Genomic DNA, 19479 nt, shown 5'->3' with positions numbered 1-19479 from the left:
AAATAACACATCAATCAATGTCTAGTAGAACTTATACCATTAATATACACTTAAAATTATACACAATACGAAGCGGTTAATATAATTTTAAATTACTTTTACGTTATATGTAAGTCATCAAACATTCAAATAGACAAAGCACACAACACCAAGTATGATACTATGATATTTCATTACAATATTTAAAGAAAAATGCGAAATAGTAATATGAAAGACTAGATTTTTTACAAAGATGCACAATAGAACAAACAAACAATATCTTATTCTAGGTTTGTTTAAAACATAACCTGTACTTTTCAAATTTAAAATTATTTTTTAAAAAATATTTCGAATACAACGCGGAAACATTTGAAAGTAACGCGCGTCAATATTATTTTCTAATATATTAAAAAAAGATAAATTTGGTTTACCAAATAATTAACTAAGTAGACAAAAATTTATGATAAAAAAATTAATTTCTCATTTGTGAGAAAATGATATTGTGTATGCTACTATTCCTATTCTATACGTTGAAAAAGTCTAAATATATGAACTTATACCTGTTAAGTATATCATTTTAATGGCACATTAATATTTATTCTTATAATAATGTATAATCATACTGAACGTAACACACCTTTTTGAACGTGATACACCAGGCGACAAAACGATTCAGATAAACACAGAATTACTTTACTTAATAATAAAATTATATGCTACAATTATGGTGCTATATTCGAATTGTATGCTTCAAAAACAAGGATTAAATTTTAAGATTCTCGAATTTATATAAAGGCTTAAGTATGAACCATTAATTTGCGAAGAACTGATCGACAGCAGCATCCGAACGATCAATTGCGACAATATTTATTATTATCCGCTTATTCATTAATGACAGTTAATAAAAAATAAGTAATTCTAATCATTCGGAATACAAAATAAAATATCAAGAGATTATTTCTTCAGTACACAACCTAAACGAGATACTAAATCTGACAATAAAACATAGCACGCGGGAGATAGATCGGTGGCGTCCGCGGCGGGCGCGCTACTCGGCGTCGTGGATGCCGGACTCGTTGTCCTCGTCCTTGGCGGGCAGGCGCGTCTTGAGGTCGTCGATGAGCGCGGGCGGCGGCAGCAGCGCGCACACCACGTCGCGCCCGTCCAGCAGCAGCTGCGTGCGCGAGTGCGGCGACTGCCCGCCCGCGCCGCCCCCGCCCGCGCCCGCGCCGCCGCCCGCGCTGCGGCCGCGCCACTCCGCGATCTTGCCCTCGATGTCCAGCGTGCTGCGCTTCGACCCGCTGCCGCCAGACAGCCGCCACGCACCGTTAGGCCCGCATGGTTCGCGTAAAACTGCTAGGCCACTCCGAATGTAGAAATGAATCGCGTCGCCGTAGCGAATTGTATGACGACACCTGCTCGCGACGAATTCGGAGCAGCCTAGCAGTTTGGCGGAAACTATGCGCGTATTAACAGGCGGGACATGAAATGCGACCCTGGCCGGCGGGAGCGCAAGGCTGCGCTCGTTGCCAGCGATATTTTAGGTGCCTTAAAGTATTTCAATCGTTGCCCCATTTCATGTGCACGTTGCTAATACCCATCGCCGCCTTTAAATCGCGCTTGCCACAAGCGACATAAAAATATGTTGTAACTTTTTGTATCCAAACAGAAAGTTGATTTGTTTGATTTTGCGCTTTTTGGTTTCATATGTACCTTAAATACTTAAATACCACAAATTCGTCCGCATCTAGCAAATATCCAATGAAATCAATTAAAATTGGTTGCATTTCAAGGATTAAAAGGAAATTTATACTGACATAATGCTTGACATATTTGTAACTGCCCCGATGCATGGACTTTACTAGTTTTTATCTTGATTAACTATAACTAATTTATGGCATGCGCGATTTAACAAACAGTATCTAAGGTTTCCTCGTCAACATATTTAGAATAAGTATTACGCTATTCCTCTAGCCTAATTTATTAATTTCAGATTTTACAATGGAATGGTCCCTACAAAAAATAATAATGAAAACATAAGAAAAAAATAAAGTAATAGAACTTAATTAAAAACGAGACTGTTTTCGGGAGTGGCATGCGGGGATTACATGCACCTCGTTCACCGCGTCATGCGTAGTTCACATGCCTTTACATATAACTATAATATATAAGTTATACCTCCGTCAATTGTTTGCTCGTATGTACACACACTTCCACCGGTTAATTGATTATTTACATCCAATTTCTATTATGTCTAAATGTTAATTTTTAACTCTATTTAACAATCTTCCCTATAGGTTTAGGTGAATGGTCTAAAATTAGATATCCTTAATAATCAATCATTACCAGTTAGACAGTTAGAAGAAAGAACAGGTAAATAAAAACTTTATGACGCTATTGTCAGCTCATGCAAAAGTGTAAAAAGAAAAGAAAACAAGCTATTTTAAACTACAACAGTAGGTGTAAGTTATGCAGTGGTACAACTCCATAATAAGGGTATTATTCCATGTCAACGTAGTTGTTGCAAAAATATATGCTTTTCTATATTCCAAATTGACACTTATCGGTCAAAATATGTAAAAAGGTAATATGATCACTTCCAGAACTCTGAGGTAGCTTTAATCGCAACGTTATTAAATGCGATATCAAAATTGATTTTTACAACCATACAAAGTTTTGGACTAATATCAAACTGTCGATTGAAGTCATCGGAACAACGTATATATCCCATATGAAGTGTGACCGCTGCATACATTACAGTAACAGCGAGCTAAACCCTTGTGCAACACCGAGCGAGTGCGTGAGCGCATGCAGTGGGCGGGCGCTAGTGTGGCGCGAGTGTGGCGCGAGTGTGGCGCCGGGCGCTGGGGGCGCTGGGGCGCTAGTGTGGCACTTACTTGGCGAGGGGTACGTTATCGCGGTCCGCGTACGCGTCATACAAATACTCGCTGCAACAGAACACACGTGACACGTCAGTCAGCCGCGAGCCGCGAGCCGCCGCGGGTCTCGCGTTGTAGCGAACTCCGCGTTTCGATAACTACTTTCATATGGCCATCGATATAATATGTCGAAACTTTATACTAATTGAAATAACTTATTAGGAATATAAAATCCTGATATTTGATTCAAAAAGCTCCATGCACTTTGCTGGATGTCAAGTTTTTCACTTCACATTCACATTAAGTGTAACGTAACATCGTTAATGGTTATCGTCATAAATAAACCTTTAGATTCTGTTACATATCAACTTGTTTAATTTTATCCGATCAGAAGATATAGTATTAACTGGATTTGTTTGTTAGGTTCACATATTGAATGTAACACTGTAACATAAATATATCTTATATATCAATAAATTATATCTTAAATAAATAGTAGTAGTACAGTGTCCATTCTAAAAAAGTGAACACAGCTTACAAAATGAGAATAAAACGTTAGATAAAAAAACAGTAATCATAATATTTAATATTATTAATTAGGAATACCTTAATAACTTCTTCCAAAAGTTCATAAATACTTTTTTCAGCACGGCATCGATATTTATGTATTCATATTTCTTAGATTCAAATGTTAGGAGTTCGCTACAAATGCTCGAGGCGGCGATCTTGGCAAACACAATAGGATCGGAACTTAGGAACCGGATTTATTGGGACAAAAAATATATAATTGATTTTCAACAGCAATTGTTCCTATTTGCTACTGATAACTACTTTTAAAATTATACTGATTTGATATTGTTGGAAGCAAAAGTTGTCTTCTATCATGAAGTTATCTGAAAAACTTTGAATACAAAAAATGAGATCATAAAATTAATTATCTATATTTTGAAATACTGTTACGTTAGCATATTGTCTACTAGATAATGTTACGTCAACTCATACGACACTGCCTACGATTAGATAACAAATCACTGAAAGTTTATTTCATTTAAATTACGAGAACAAAATTCTAGCTTATTCAATCTTAATCTAATCAACTAACTATTATGAAAGGTAACTTACGGTGTTCTAATGCGTCATGAATGTCGATGGCTGATTTAAAAAGGAAATTAACAAACTAAAATACCAAACGAAAATTACCTCAATTACGTGTATCTAAGTGCTATGTTGCCATGGACGTATTTACATTGAGTATAACGCCTCTATCTACGTTCGTGTTACATTGCTGGCTACGTTCGAGCGTTACAGCGCAGTATCACACGCAACGCTTAGACCGCAAGCAATGTATGCGCGCTAGCGATGCATGCCCACGTACTCCGGGTACTGGTGTAAGGGTCCTACATTTACTAATGATACCACGTTAAAACACCTAAGCGGCTGGGTTCATTGGAATATACATGCAATTTATATTTGCTGTTGTGAACGCTAGTAAACTTTTATATTTTTCATTAATAAATGTACAACATACACCGATTGACCACTCCACTATCCACTTATGATCGCTCCAGTCTACAACTTGCAATAATCGACAGTAGAATTGTGTAGCTCGCGAGTGAGTGATATAAAAGATATATATCTTCACCAAAGAGCTAATCACTCATCAACTCCGACGGATTTGAATTATATCTTTATATCCGCATCACATGGTTTAGTTCATAGATTCAAACGATTCCGGATATAAGATCTTCTTCAACTCAACAGTGTTATACTAGCTCGCGAGTGAGCGATGAGTCAAATGAGCGACTGACTGAGAGTGAGTAGTGAGCCTGATTCGAGTCAAATGCGTTGATTGAGATATATAACAGTTACGGTTACGTATTAAACACTAAATTAAAATATTTTATTGCTAAGAACATGGAAACCGGGATATACAAATAGCGTTGGCTGTGATAATTCATATATAATTTCTTGCCAGTTTTGTATTAATTATAGGAATCAAAAATGTTGTCAAAACATTTTGATCTGATTCTCTGATATACTGATATAAAATGTCGCGTATCTTTACAGAGCTACTGAGCTAAAGTGAGCTATTGAGCTAAAAGAGTGATATATATCACTGAGTTCAAAAGATATATATCACTCTTTTCACTTTAGTGATACATTTTGCGCAACTCTAATCGACAGTAAAGGACAAGTCGTCGCTAATTTTGCGACATTATGAAGTCTATGGCGTAAGACGTTTGGTAAACAAAGTCTATTTAATTGATAATTTTCACGACCTTCACTTTATTTAATAGACTTACTTATGTTATACATTTATCTAATTGAAAATATAATATTTTTCACTTATATTATAATAATCATATGTATTATGGTCTAATTCACAAAAGTGCATTACAAATCATTATATTATGAAAGTCTTAAGTTGTTCGAGAAGAAAACGTGTTGAAAATACAAAATAATTAGAAAAAAAACAATTTAAATCCTAATGTCTTATGCATAAAATAATAACTAAAGAGTGCTACGTTTACGTGGACATATCAAAAGTGTAGTTTGACATAACATAAATATTTCTTGTAAGAGTTACATTCATACAAATATTCCTGTAAAAGTGTCAAGTCTATGATGCAAATTGAAAAGGTTTGAATTCCAATGAACCTGACCGCGTCACACGATGCGGGGGAAGCAAGCCGCTATGGGGTCGAAGAGCACAACTTCACGAGCGAAATACCGAATTACTTAGCGAAACCGCACCGCCGATGTCGCCAACGTTCTCATTATATATGTTCACTTCATATTAACATAGACATTATTTATAAACGGTTTTAGGAAGAGGTCGATTGGCTTATTTAATTACACTCCATTTCTAACATTAAACATTATATTAAATAGTAAGCAATAAATAATTAGACTCCTAACGATTTCAGAAGTATATACGATTCGTAACTATTAAAGTCTTTAAAAAAAATTTGGCCCCTTGCAACATCAATCAATAAACTTTACAACGTTAAAGTGTTCCTTTTTTTCAATGTTCTAATTTGTGACCAAAACCACCTCGACCTAAAACAGTAAACCAGCCGGCGAGTACCAGGCGGTTATGGATCGCGAGCAGGTGCGGGGTGTGCGGGGGTGCGGGGTGCGGGGGTGCGGGGTGCGGGGCGAACGGCGGGGGCGCGAGTACCGTGAGTGCTACCGGCGGGGGCGCGGTGTCACCGCCACCGGCCGCGCGCCTTGCACATCGGCTCATACTCGCTGCCGACAACACGCGCGCGTTAGTATGCCTCGCCTATGGGACCCTACTCCAACTTCGACTCGACGGAACTCTGAGCTCTGCTCTTTCGATTGAATGTAAAAAAATGTTCCCTGTGAGTGCTGTAGTTGGAAGGAATTTGATCACACAGAAAGGAAAATAGGTTAATTATCTTTTATTTAAGAAAGTAAGGAAAGGCCCCTGCGTGGCATGAGCGTCGGGGAAAGTACAAATATTAAATTAGATTATTGTCTTTCAGCTAAAAAATATTGTCTTGGGACCTCTTTCAGGAATTTTCATCGTAATTTGTGAGTTAAATTATGCATATTCATTGGGAAGTTTGGGCGAGGGTAACTATGCTACGCCTTGACTGAATTTTAATGGCGGTGAGTGAAAATAAAGTAAAATTCGAATAATTAACGAAAATCGGACTGTATGTTTAAATTGTCACTATCGATTTCCCTATACTGGCATTTATCAAAATTTTCCATAAAGTAATAATAATCAATAATTATAATGAAATAATTATGAATTCAATTTGTTTTATAAATACTAACTGTAAAACTGTACTAATAGATCATAACGGTGTGTAAAATATGTTTCTTATGAACTATTTTCTTACATTCCAATTCAATTGTGGTTGACAAAACACTGAGTATAATCGCTATAATAACTGCTACTTATTTTGTAAATATGTCGTCAATATTATGTTAAATGTGTACTGTAATTTTACATAACAATTTTATATGGAATTGGCTACGTTTATAATTTCACTTAGTGTAAATATAGCCTATGACATTTTGGCGAAATGTTTTGTTGTTATTTACAACACAATTATAATACAACACTATGACGTCCCAAATACTATTCAATTTTCTACCCGACGATCAGCTCTTCAACCACACAGTGACGTGCCGGCAGCGAACCGGGACTAAGCGGGTGGACTTCGGTTCGTAGGGAACAGAGTCCACGCCCGCTCGTTCGAGAGAGCGAGAAACTGTTACATCGACTTGAGACTTGGCACGCAACACGCTACTTTCTTTCGTTTCTCTCTCTCGTGAAGCTTAACATAACTCTAAGGGTAGAGTGGTGCGGTCGCAGCGCCGCTCACTACGGGATGGGGGTGCAAACAACCCAGGGGGAACATCGACAAATCATACAGACCGAACTCAGGGAACGTTAACACAGCTCGCAACCAAACATAAATGAAACAAGTCAAACTAAATTAATTGAAATCAACCGAAATTAAGTTAAATAATGCGAATTGTTTGCAGCATTTCTAGTAATAAAATGTAAGAGAAAACGATACAGCTATACATTTCTTATAGAATTAATGTTTTATCAAATACCTGTACGTTCGAAGTTCATACGCACGCATTCACTCGAGCGAGCGTGTGTACGCGAGATTCTCGTTGTATAAATACTTGTCTTATATAGTTATAGTATTGCAAACAATTCAAAAATAACAGTAACAATGACGATGGCTGATGAATGATCTCCTAAGTTATTATTTACTGAAATCACAGTGTCAAGGATTATAGAAGGTTTTAGACATTTACTGCAATTTCAGTAACACACAATGAATTGCACAGATTATACTTTATAGTACTTTAAAGCTCGGGTAAACCCATGCAATTCACTTATAAATATATAATAGATTAGTTAGATAAAAGTACAGGAAGTTTTAAAAATTATTGAAGAATCATAAAAGCATTTTCATAATGATGACTTTCAATAATTTTTAAGACACAAGTTAGTACAGTAGAGTAAAACCAGTGTGTGTATTGAAATAAGTGATGTTTTTAAAAATGATAATTGAAATTTTGTTACTATAAAAATTAAGGATTAAAAAAGAATGTCTCAGTTTCTGGTATATAATATGGAGCACAATGCATTTTCATGTTAATCACATACATAAATATTTAATATCATGAAGAAGATTAAACTCAATTCAAAAGTTATTTTTGCTATATACTTATTTTAGTCATATACGTCTTTTAGTCTATTCCAGTTAATTTGATGTTGGCATTTGAAAAAAAACTACATATTTGTTACATTCTGGACAAATTATTATCAGATTTGGGTTTTACACAGACCAGGGTCTTTCGCCGTGTAACACTAATTTATTTTTGCCAGTGTGTGTATGTAGTGCTCATGTATGCATGTGTGTGTTTGTGTAAGGTATAGCGGTGTACGTACGCCTCGACGAGGGGTCCGGGGTAGGGGTCGGCGTGGCGGTACAGGCGCGCCAGCCGCTGCGCCACCAGCAGCGCCGGCGCGAACAGCAGCACGCACCACGCCAGCGAGATCCAGTACCCGTTCTGCAACACCCAATTACAACGTTTCGGTACAAGGCGTGTGTATGGTGTTTTATTTACTTGCTCTATTGTTGTACAAACGCATATTTTTAAATATGTTTGCTTAGACATAGGTGATTTTTTCAAGTGTGCGTTCGCGCCCACTCCGGGGTTGGCCAGTGCGAAAGCCGTGCTGCAGCGAATAATTAGAAGGTAGGCGGCGTCGCGCGTGGCGTTGAGCGCGGCGGACAGCGGGCCGCAGCGGCCGCGTCGCGCTACACGCGGGGGTACTGACCGCGGGCACGAGCACGGCGCGGCAGGCGGCGTCGCGCGTGGCGTTGAGCGCGGCGGACAGCGGGCCGCAGCGGCCGCGTCGCGCTACACGCGGGGGTACTGACCGCGGGCACGAGCACGGCGCGGCAGGCGGCGTCGCGCGTGGCGTTGAGCGCGGCGGACAGCGGGCCGCAGCGGCCGCGTCGCGCTACACGCGGGGGTACTGACCGCGGGCACGAGCACGGCGCGGCAGGCGGCGTCGCGCGTGGCGTTGAGCGCGGCGGACGGCGGGCCGCAGCGGCCGCGTCGCGCTACACGCGGGGGTACTGACCGCGGGCACGAGCACGGCGCGGCAGGCGGCGTCGCGCGTGGCGTTGAGCGCGGCGGACAGCGGGCCGCAGCGGCCGCGTCGCGCTACACGCGGGGGTACTGACCGCGGGCACGAGCACGGCGCGGCAGGCGGCGTCGCGCGTGGCGTTGAGCGCGGCGGACGGCGGGCCGCAGCGGCCGCGTCGCGCTACACGCGGGGGTACTGACCGCGGGCACGAGCACGGCGCGGCAGGCGGCGTCGCGCGTGGCGTTGAGCGCGGCGGACGGCGGGCCGCAGCGGCCGCGTCGCGCTACACGCGGGGGTACTGACCGCGGGCACGAGCACGGCGCGGCAGGCGGCGTCGCGCGTGGCGTTGAGCGCGGCGGACAGCGGGCCGCAGCGGCCGACGTCGCGGCGCGCCGCTCGCTCCACGCGCTGCAGGTACGCGCTCAGCTGCGCTCCGACTGCGCCCGCCCACTCACGCGTCATCTGTACGCACACATAAACACACGCATAACATATACGTAACGGTTTACTTTACTCCACATAATTTTTTACTGTCGACGTCGTCAACCCGCTACTGTCCCACTGGTAGCCAGGAGTCTAAACTAAAACTCACACAAAGCAAATTACTTTAACTGATAACCTTATTCGATAGATAAATCCAAAAACAAATAATATTTTGAAGGTAGTAATAATTATTGTTTAATAATGTTGTTATTTCAAATACTTTTACTATTTATTTTTGATAAGACTTACATTCTGTATGAGATCGGGTCCTTGCGTGTTAAGGAATTTTTCAGCTTGTTCAGTTTCGTCCATCAGGTAGGAGATAGCCTCTTTCAATGATGAGTGGTTGAAGCGCAGGCCATCGCGGAGCTTGGTCGCAGTTTCCTGCATTATTAACTTTGCGATTACAATAATAAATTAAAATATTAAAGTGTTTTATTATCATGCATTTTTTAGTCATTGTATGCCACGAAGACGAATAAAATATTCCAAAAAATATTTTTTGTATATTTTTAAAATAATTGTGGCAAATATGAGATTCTGAATGTTACGAATCTACCAACATCAAATTGTCAACATTGCAGCAAATAAAATTATTTCCTTATATTTCATTTCAAAAGGCTTCCATAAGAAAAGGTTTTTTTGAATAACACCATTTTTCGATTACAAAGGTACAAAAATAAATCTGTCTAAATAGAATAGTACTTTATGCTAAGATACAATAATACAGTCCACTTGTCTATTGAAGTTAGTTGCAAATAAAGTTTCGAAGTGAATGCACGTTTGTTTTGCTTAAAATATTCCCAGCAAGTGAAAAGTAACCTTAACGCCCTAACATATGGTCCAAATCGAGCCGGACGGAGCGGCAACGCCGGAAGTGACCCGAGCACCGAGAACAATAGGCCGGCTACCTGAACAGAGATAAGAAGCGCTCGGTGACCGGCGATGTGCAAGTTTGAGTGCAACTATAATTACGCGTTATTACATCGAGTTTATGAGTTTTATAGACAATGCGAGTTAATTACGTTTAATTGAGTGAGATACATTAACGGACAGCGTGTCTAATCATAATTCTACAAGTTTAACCAGGACTGAGTGCATATTGTGGTGTTGTTGGGATTATTACGAGTGAGTTAAGATGGCTACCGTTGAGAAACTAATATCATTACAAGAAGATCTATACGGCAATTTGGAGAAAGGTTTAAGAAATTACAAGAAGACAGCTAAAGACAAAATTAAAGTTCCTTATTTACAAACGAGATTAGAGTTATTAGAACAACAGTATAATGAGTTTAAAGATGGCCATAAGGCGATTGTATCGCAGGCTTCAAAAGAGAAAAAAGAAAAATATTTTACGGAGGATATATACGAGACTTTTGAAGAGCTTTATATACAATACAAGACTTCTTTACGTGAAACATTGCAGAACCTTTTGCCGCCTACTACTACGCCTTCTGTGGCCACGTGTGGTGCTAACGAGAATAATTATTGTGATGTTAAATTACCTCGAATAAGTCTACCCAATTTTAGTGGCAAATATGAAGAATGGCAAACATTTCACGACATGTTTTCATCTTTAATCCATAACAACCAGACTATTACAACGGTGCAAAAAATGCATTATTTAAAAGGAAATTTGACAGGTGAAGCACAAAATTTATTAAATAATTTTTCGATTACTGAAAGTAATTATGACGAAGCATGGAGACAATTAGTGCGGCGGTATGATAACAAAAGATACAACTCAAATGCTGTGTTAAGAAACTTATTTTCATTGAAGAAATTACATACAGAGTCAGCGATCGCGATTAAGCACTTATTGGACACTACATCTACCTGTTTGAAGTCTTTGAAGAATATGGGCATTAACACGAGTACTTGGGACGCAATTATTGTGTTTTTAACCGTCACAAAATTAGATACCGAATCGATGAAACAGTGGGAACACTATATTAACATGCTTACTGATGATATACCCACTTGGGAACAATTACGTGAATATTTAGAACACAGATTCAGATCGTTAGAGATGATAGATACAAGTTCAGTTCGAGCAACACAAGCTGTCAAAAATATATCGAAAACTAAAACATTTCATACAGCTATTGAGAGCAAGCCGAAGAAAAGTGATGTTGAGTGTTCAATGTGTCATGAGAACCACTATATTTATCACTGTAAAAAATTCATACTTATGACGCCTCAAGATAGACAAGATTTTGTGCAAAACAATAGATTGTGTTTCAATTGCCTTTCACCGACTCATACTGCATTGAAGTGTCGACAGTCATCGAGTTGCAGAAGATGTGGAAGAAGGCATCATACTATGCTACATTTTGAGAGAGTGAGTAAGGAAGCCGATCATAATACCAGCAATGTGAGGGAAGCTGCAGCAACAACGTCATCGAGTTTACCTGAGAGACCTATCACATCACGAGGTGACGCACATAATGTAACTACAGCTTTTTCGAGAGAAGCAGAGCTTCACCCTACCAGCGTGTTACTGGCGACAGCTAGAGTTAAGGTATTTAATTCAAATGGTTGTAAGCGAGCTATTAGAGCATTACTTGATCAAGGGTCTCAGGCGTCCTTTGTCACGGAGGCTACTGTACAGTTACTTGGCCTTAGGCGTAAACCAATCAGTGGGTGGGTGTCAGGTCTGGGAGATGGTCGAATGAGAATCAAATACACAGTTTCACTACGCGTGGAGTCACACCATAGCTCTGAGAGATTCATAAATATAACTGCTTATGTTTTAAATTCCCTAACTTCTTTACTTCCAGCTACAAAGCTTAGCATACCGGAGTGGGCAGAAATTGAAAACCTACCCTTAGCTGATCCAACATATGCAACACCGGATAAAATTGATATGCTGCTGGGTGCCGAGGTTTATGGCCAGATATTGCTAGATGGTATAGTTAAACAATCCGAGGGCAGTTTGATAGCGCAAAACACTATTTTTGGATGGATTTTGTCTGGAAGAGCTACCAGAGGACTGGAAGAGTCCCCCAGAGCATCATTCACTGGTATGCACATTCAAGTAAGGGACGATGATTTATTGAAGAAATTTTGGGAAATGGAGAATGAGCCTAACACTATTCAAAAAGAGATGACAAGGAGTGAGAAGATTTGTGAAGAATTTTTTGATGCAACGACAGAGAGAGATAATGAGGGCAGATTTATTGTGCGATTACCATTTGCAACTGATGATCCAAAGTGTCTGTATGGCAATTCTGAGGAGATAGCTATCAAGAGATTAGAGATTTTAGAAAGAAAACTGGCAAGAGAGCCTAAACTGAGAGAAGAGTACAACAAGGTATTTCAAGAGTATTTGAGTTTGAATCACATGAGACAAGTTTATGAGGATGAGATAGAGAGTACCAAAGCAGTTTATCTTCCTCATCATGCTGTGGTGAGAGAGGATAAAGAGACTACCAAGGTGAGGATTGTGTTTGATGCTTCGAGTAAAGACAATAATAATAGGTCACTGAATGATGAACTTCTAGTTGGTCCCAAGCTACAACAAGATTTGAGACATATTTTGATGAGATGGAGAAATCACAAAATATGCATTGTTGCAGATATAGTTAAAATGTATAGGATGGTTTGTGTAGCGGAGCAAGATACGGATTTCCAAAGAATCGTTTGGAGATTTTCATCTGACAGGATGCAGCCTATAGTACACTACAAGCTACTGAGACTGACTTTTGGCACTGCTTGCGCGCCATACTTGGCAGTTAAGTCCTTACAAAGACTGGCTGAGCTAGAAGAAGCAAAATATCCATTAGCAGCGAGAATAACGAAAAAAGATTTCTACATGGATGATTTGATTACTGGCGCTGATAATGAACATGAAGCAATAGCTATATATAATGAGATGACGGAGTTAATGAAATCGGGAGGATTCGAACTTCAAAAATGGAATAGTAATTGTAACATGGTTCTACAGAAAGTTGGAAAACGTAATGAGCAAGGAGATCCGCCAGAATATATTAAACTTAATGACTGCATTAAGATTCTAGGAGTGAGTTGGAACAGAGAGAGTGATAATTTCCAATATATGGTAAATTTACGTGAATCTAAAGAGCCAATAACTAAAAGACAGGTACTTTCAATTATAGCACAACTCTACGATCCCTTGGGATGGATTGCTCCAGTGGTAGTAGTTGCCAAGGTCCTGATACAAAGATTATGGCAATCAGGACTTGGGTGGGATGACTGTTTAATCGCAGACCTCCTGGATCAATGGCGGACATTTAAGAATGGACTAGCAGATCTCACACAACTACAAATACCGAGATGGTTAAATGTAACAAGTGGTTCTAAGACAGAGCTTCATGTGTTTTCAGATGCTTCAAGGTTAGCCTTTTCCGCGGCAGTGTACGCACGAGTTATAGATGAGACAAACCAAATACATGTGCACTTAGTAACTGCGAAGACCAAAGTTGCTCCCATACAGAAGGAACTTTCAATTCCAAAGCTCGAGTTGTGTGGCGCTGCCTTGGCAGCAAAGCTTATAAGCGAAGTTTCACAGGTGATGGAGATACCCAAGGAGAACCTAAATGGCTGGACAGACTCCACAATTGTTCTGGCTTGGCTCAAAGGTGGGTCTAGCCGTTGGACGACTTTTGTGAGTAATAGAGTATCTACGATATTGAATGTAATGGACTCTGATCAGTGGAGTCAAGTATCCACAGAGACAAACCCTGCTGACTGTGCTTCACGAGGGTTACAACCGAACGAGCTGTTAACTCATTCACTGTGGTGGACTGGACCACAATGGCTTGCAGAACCTAACTTAAAGAAGGACAACACTTGTATTGAAGATACGCACGAAGAAGAAAGAATCAAATCTTTAACTGTTGTATCAAACATTGAAGATGAATTTATTTGGACTAAATTTTCATCATTATCAAGAATGCTTATGGTATTATCATATTGCAGAAGAATTTTGAATTTAAAATTGCCAAAACAGAAGAGAATAAAATTACCTAAATATATTACACCAACTGAAAGAAATGACACTTTATTGGCTTGCATAAAACAAGTTCAAGAGCGGGAATTTGACAATGAGATAAAACAGTTAAAGACTCGAGGATGTGTACCAAAAAGGAGTAATCTGCGAACTCTTTGCCCTTTTGTAGACAAACAAGGGATCTTGAGAGTGACGGGACGTATAACACAATGTGACGCAAGTTATGATACAAAACATCCAATAATTATGCCTGCTAAGAATCATCTTACCATGCTGATAATTCTTGATGCTCATCATCGGACATTACATGGAGGTCCACAAGCTATGCTGAACCTTTTAAGAGCAAAATATTGGATACTGCAAGTTAAAGAGAGAGTTAAAAAGGTTTACCGAGAGTGTGTAATTTGTTTACGTTATACAACAAAGAAGACTACTCCGTTCATGGGACTTTTACCTGAAGCTAGACTAAAACCAAGTAAGCCATTTAAGTCTACTGGAGTTGATTACTGTGGTCCAATAAATATACGATTTTCACCAGGAAGAGGAGCTAAATCCTACAAGGGATACATTTGCCTTTTTGTCTGCATGGTCACTCGAGCAGTACACTTAGAAGCAGTGACTGACTTGACCGCTAAAGGATTCATTGCTGCCTTCAGACGTTTTACCGCTCGAAGAGGCCACTGTCAAAATCTTTATAGTGATAATGGCACTAACTTTGTAGGCGCAGATAGAGAGATGAGAGAGATGTTCAACAATGCCAAGTCATCCCTGCCTGGAGAGATTGCTGCATTACTTACCTTGGAGAGTACCAAGTGGCATTTCTTGCCACCCCATTCGCCGAACTTCGGGGGATTATGGGAATCGGGGGTACGTAGTACAAAAACACACTTGCGTAAAGTAGTTGGGAACAATACACTTACCTATGAGGAGTTAGCGACGGTACTGGCGCAGGTGGAGGCTTGCCTAAATTCGCGACCTATAACTTTACTTAGTGACGACCCAAACGACCCTCTCCCCTTGACACCTGGTCACTTCTTGGTAGGTGAACCATTGTTAAATATTGCAGATGATGACTACACTAAATGTAATGTTCAAGGTTTAGACAGATGGCGCTTAACGCAAAAAATTGTAAATGATTTTTGGAATAGATGGTACAAAGAGTATTTAGTAAATTTAAATCAAAGAAATAAATGGAACACAAAATGTACCGAGCCTGAAATTAATGACATTGTAATTTTAAAAGAGGATAACCTTCCTCCGGCTAAGTGGTTTTTAGGCAGGATAATAGAAAAACATACTGGACCTGATAACATAACGAGAGTTGTGACAGTTCAATGTAAATCAGGAGTGTTAAAGCGTCCAGTGAATAAATTGTGTATTATTACTAAGTAGTATTATATAATAATACAATATATTCTTAAATTGTAGCATTGTAATAAAATTTATTCTTTGATTGTAACAGATATTGCAAACAACTAATATTGTAGCCTTTATTATCATTTGTTATGTTCTGTATGAAGGTTTTCTTTTATGTATTGTAAGTTATGTTTAAATTAGTTTAAGAACTATGTTCTTGGTGGGCGGAATGTCTAAATAGAATAGTACTTTATGCTAAGATACAATAATACAGTCCACTTGTCTATTGAAGTTAGTTGCAAATAAAGTTTCGAAGTGAATGCACGTTTGTTTTGCTTAAAATATTCCCAGCAAGTGAAAAGTAACCTTAACGCCCTAACAAATCTGTGATTTAAGAATAAAAAAATATTCCACCTTACAGTAATTATGAAGGTGGTAGAACCTTTTGTGGTTCGACTCCGGCGGCACCACCGCCACACCTACTTCTACCTAATAACAGCAGTGTTAGACGCTGCTGTGTTCCGGTTTGAAGGGTGTGGTAAGGGAGACACACTTTTCCGAGGCTTTCCAGCTTAGTCTTCAGGGGTAGCGGCGCACCTGTGGCCGACCTCAGGTAGGAATATCTAATCCTATCTGGGGTTGATTACAGATGTCCATGGACGGCAGTAGTCACTTACCATCAGGTGGACTGCATGCTCGTCTGCTACTCCTATATTATAAGAAAGATATTAAAAACCTTACAAAGTAACGTCAACAAATAGATAATTTAAAATTGAAAGTAGTCCCGTGAGTGCACGGCAGTGCGAGGCAGTCCGGTGCGGGCGGTGCGGGGCGGGGCGGTGCGGTGCGGGGCGGTACGTACGTTGAGCACGTTGGTGTGGTGCAGCATGCGGGCGACGACGTCGCGGTGCAGCGTGAGCAGCAGCGCGGCGGCGGCGCGCAGGTCGGCGCGCAGCTCGGCGAAGGCCGCGCGCGTCTCCACCGAGCGCGCCGTGGCCTCCAGCTGCGCCGCCAGCCCGTCCAGCGCCAGCGACGTCATGTTCGTCTCCAGCTGCAAGCGGACACATACTATATCATCGAGTCATACGCGTCACGCAAATGTACGTAAATTACGGTGAATGAGAGACTGTGATGTTTGCAATATTTCCAATTTATTTATTAAAATGTTAATAAATAATGTCCATAAGCAATCTTTATTTATCGTATTAAATTTAATCGGGTGTAAGAATAATATCAACCGTACTTACAATAACATATATTTGTAGTCCACAATATTGGTCGTAGTACACCATGTCTGTTCAGTTTACTTTAAATTATGTTGCAAATGTATTAAAGCTAAACATACATTCAATAAACATATTTTACAAAAATTGGCAATTATCTATTATATCAGGTTATTAGTGGATGAACATTTAACATGAATATAGTCGTCACAATTTAACAGGCCCATTTTGACACATGCCATTGCTACGGCACTAAACATCTGCCACACAAATCGACAACCAAAGAAACCGATTTTTACTACAAATTGATTACAACTCCATATCGTACTGTAAATATTACTTAGATATTGTAAACAGAATATTTGTTTAGTTTTCTTCTAAATCATGAATGGTTTGTAGCAGTAAATTGTCGTAAACTGCTAAATTACCCGACTGATATAACATTGCAACGACGCCTTATGATCCTTTTTCATGTAGGATAAATTGGTTTCTGGACACATTTTAATTGTGTAAAAATGTTTAATACAATTATAAATTTTACTAATTATTCTTGTTAATTTTTTTTTTAGTAATTGTATGTGTCATCGCATCAGTAAATGGCGTCGTGTTCAAACGAATATGCAGTGTATAAGCGTCACTAACGGCGTGCAGGATGCGGTCGAAGTCGAACTCGGAGAGGCCGGTGGCGGCGAGGCGGCGCAGCTTGTCCTTGGCCTGGTCGTGCAGCAGGCGCAGCGGCGGCTGGCGCGGCATGGCGGGCCGCAGCGCCGCCGTGCGCCGCGCCAGCTCCGCGTCCGCCTCCGCCTGCAGCCGCGCCAGGTCGTACAGCCGGTGCAGCTGCAGCGTCTGACGCACACGCACACACACGCGGTCAACTACACGATCACTATATCGCAGGCTTCAAAACATACTGGCGTATACATAATACCTCTACTTTCAGAAGACAAAATACTTAATAATTTTTTAAATACTTAATACTTATTAACGTTAAAATGTATTTCAAGGTTTTCTTAACAAATTTATTGCCTAGACTTGTATTATTATCCATTGCGAGATTACAAATAGACAAATTTGGTAATGAGCGACATAATTAACATAATCAATATTTTATGCATGTTGACAGTAAATAAACTTTTTTTTTATATTTATACCTAAACGATGAGGCAGACGGGCTACCTGATGCAAAGCAGTCAACGTCTTCTATGGACATTTGCAATATCAGAGAAGTCGCTAATGCATCGCCGACTTTGAAGGAGAGCTCTTATTCTTCCTGTTTTAAAGAATTGCTGAATAGAGACGTAATAACTGAAATGTATTAAAATGTTTAACATAAGAACGTACCTCGTATATGGTGTAGTTATCGTGGCACATGACGAGCACGGAGGTGAGGTTGAAGTCGGGGTCGCTGCGCTCGTTGTAAAGAGTGTACTCCAGCTCCACCAGCTTATTCACGTCCTCGAACAGCCGGTTATCGCGCGGCTCACTTTAATCAAATGTTCTTTAATAAGTAAATACATACATTATAAAGGAATACGTACATTAATTAGGACTATACATTTTTTGGTCCTCTGAGCAGAATTAAAATTACCAACGTATAGTTTTATTTTAATTGTAATTTATATATCTCTTTATTTTTATTGAACGCGTTTACAAGTTTAAATTAACTGATATACACAAGTAGACAAATATGAGGTACATAGGAGATGGTCAATAATGTCTTACTGCGGAGTAGTTCATCTATTGCAATCACAAGCATGCACAGCCATGTCCACGACTGCATATTAATATTTTTAGGGAAGACCTTCGTAGTTTCAATAGAAGACTTGCAATACTTGTTGGATAGAATAAGTGAAGCTAAGCCAGAGTAAGTCTCACGTGAGCGGGTCGCAGATGAAGCGCTGCGCGGAGATGCCGACCGCGAAGTACGCCGCCAGCACCAGCGCCACGCCGCCGCCCAGCAGGAACGTCAGCCCGATGCCGCTGCGGGGAACACACCATTATTAGAGCCAGTCCACACGGCGCGTTGCGTTGCGTTGCGTTGTCGCAACGCAACGCAGCGTTACTACGACGGAGACGTAACGCCCCGTTATCGCAACGGCGACGCACCGTTGCGGCGAGCATTTTAAGTAATCGTCGCAGTCATTCTATAGAAAGCATGGATCGGAAAAGACGTCTAGCATTGCTGCAATTACTACGTCACCGTCAAAATACGTAAAAATAAGCGAGATCAGCTTGCGTGTGCGTTCCTTATCTCCCCCGCCCGCTTCGTCTCGTGCGCTGCAGTTCAGTCGCGTAAGCGCTGCGTCGAAGCAGCGCACCGTGTGTGTATGTAAAACGACGCAGCCACAGCGCTACGTCGACGCAGCGCTGACGCAACGCGCCGTGTGGACCGGCTCTTACGTCGAACATAACTTACCATTACTAAAATAA

At 40.4% G+C, this 19479-nt stretch overlaps 1 protein-coding gene across 2 annotated transcripts in view; it reads right to left on the bottom strand.

Moving 5' to 3' along the window:
- The window catches only part of LOC140744055 (prominin-like protein), a 90909-nt gene that overhangs the window by 8837 nt on the left and 62593 nt on the right, over positions 1 to 19479 (bottom strand). Inside the window, exons 10-17 of one of the 2 annotated variants that reach the window (XM_073075508.1) lie at positions 18925 to 19029; positions 18391 to 18532; positions 17692 to 17895; positions 16689 to 16877; positions 9748 to 9882; positions 9319 to 9477; positions 8308 to 8429; positions 2877 to 2927 (exon numbers count right to left, since the gene is read on the bottom strand). In XM_073075508.1, the coding sequence (XP_072931609.1) occupies positions 2877 to 2927; positions 8308 to 8429; positions 9319 to 9477; positions 9748 to 9882; positions 16689 to 16877; positions 17692 to 17895; positions 18391 to 18532; positions 18925 to 19029 (1107 nt within the window). The remainder of the gene's footprint in view (positions 1 to 2876; positions 2928 to 8307; positions 8430 to 9318; positions 9478 to 9747; positions 9883 to 16688; positions 16878 to 17691; positions 17896 to 18390; positions 18533 to 18924; positions 19030 to 19479) is intronic. The other variant, XM_073075509.1, reaches the window with a different exon arrangement.

Source organism: Epargyreus clarus, unplaced genomic scaffold (genome assembly GCF_041222505.1).
Source record: "Epargyreus clarus isolate Ecla_fem2 unplaced genomic scaffold, WU_Ecla_fem_2.2 ptg000008l, whole genome shotgun sequence".
NCBI classification, from domain to species: Eukaryota; Metazoa; Arthropoda; class Insecta; order Lepidoptera; family Hesperiidae; genus Epargyreus; species Epargyreus clarus.
This window is presented reverse-complemented; position numbering and strand designations above follow the sequence as displayed.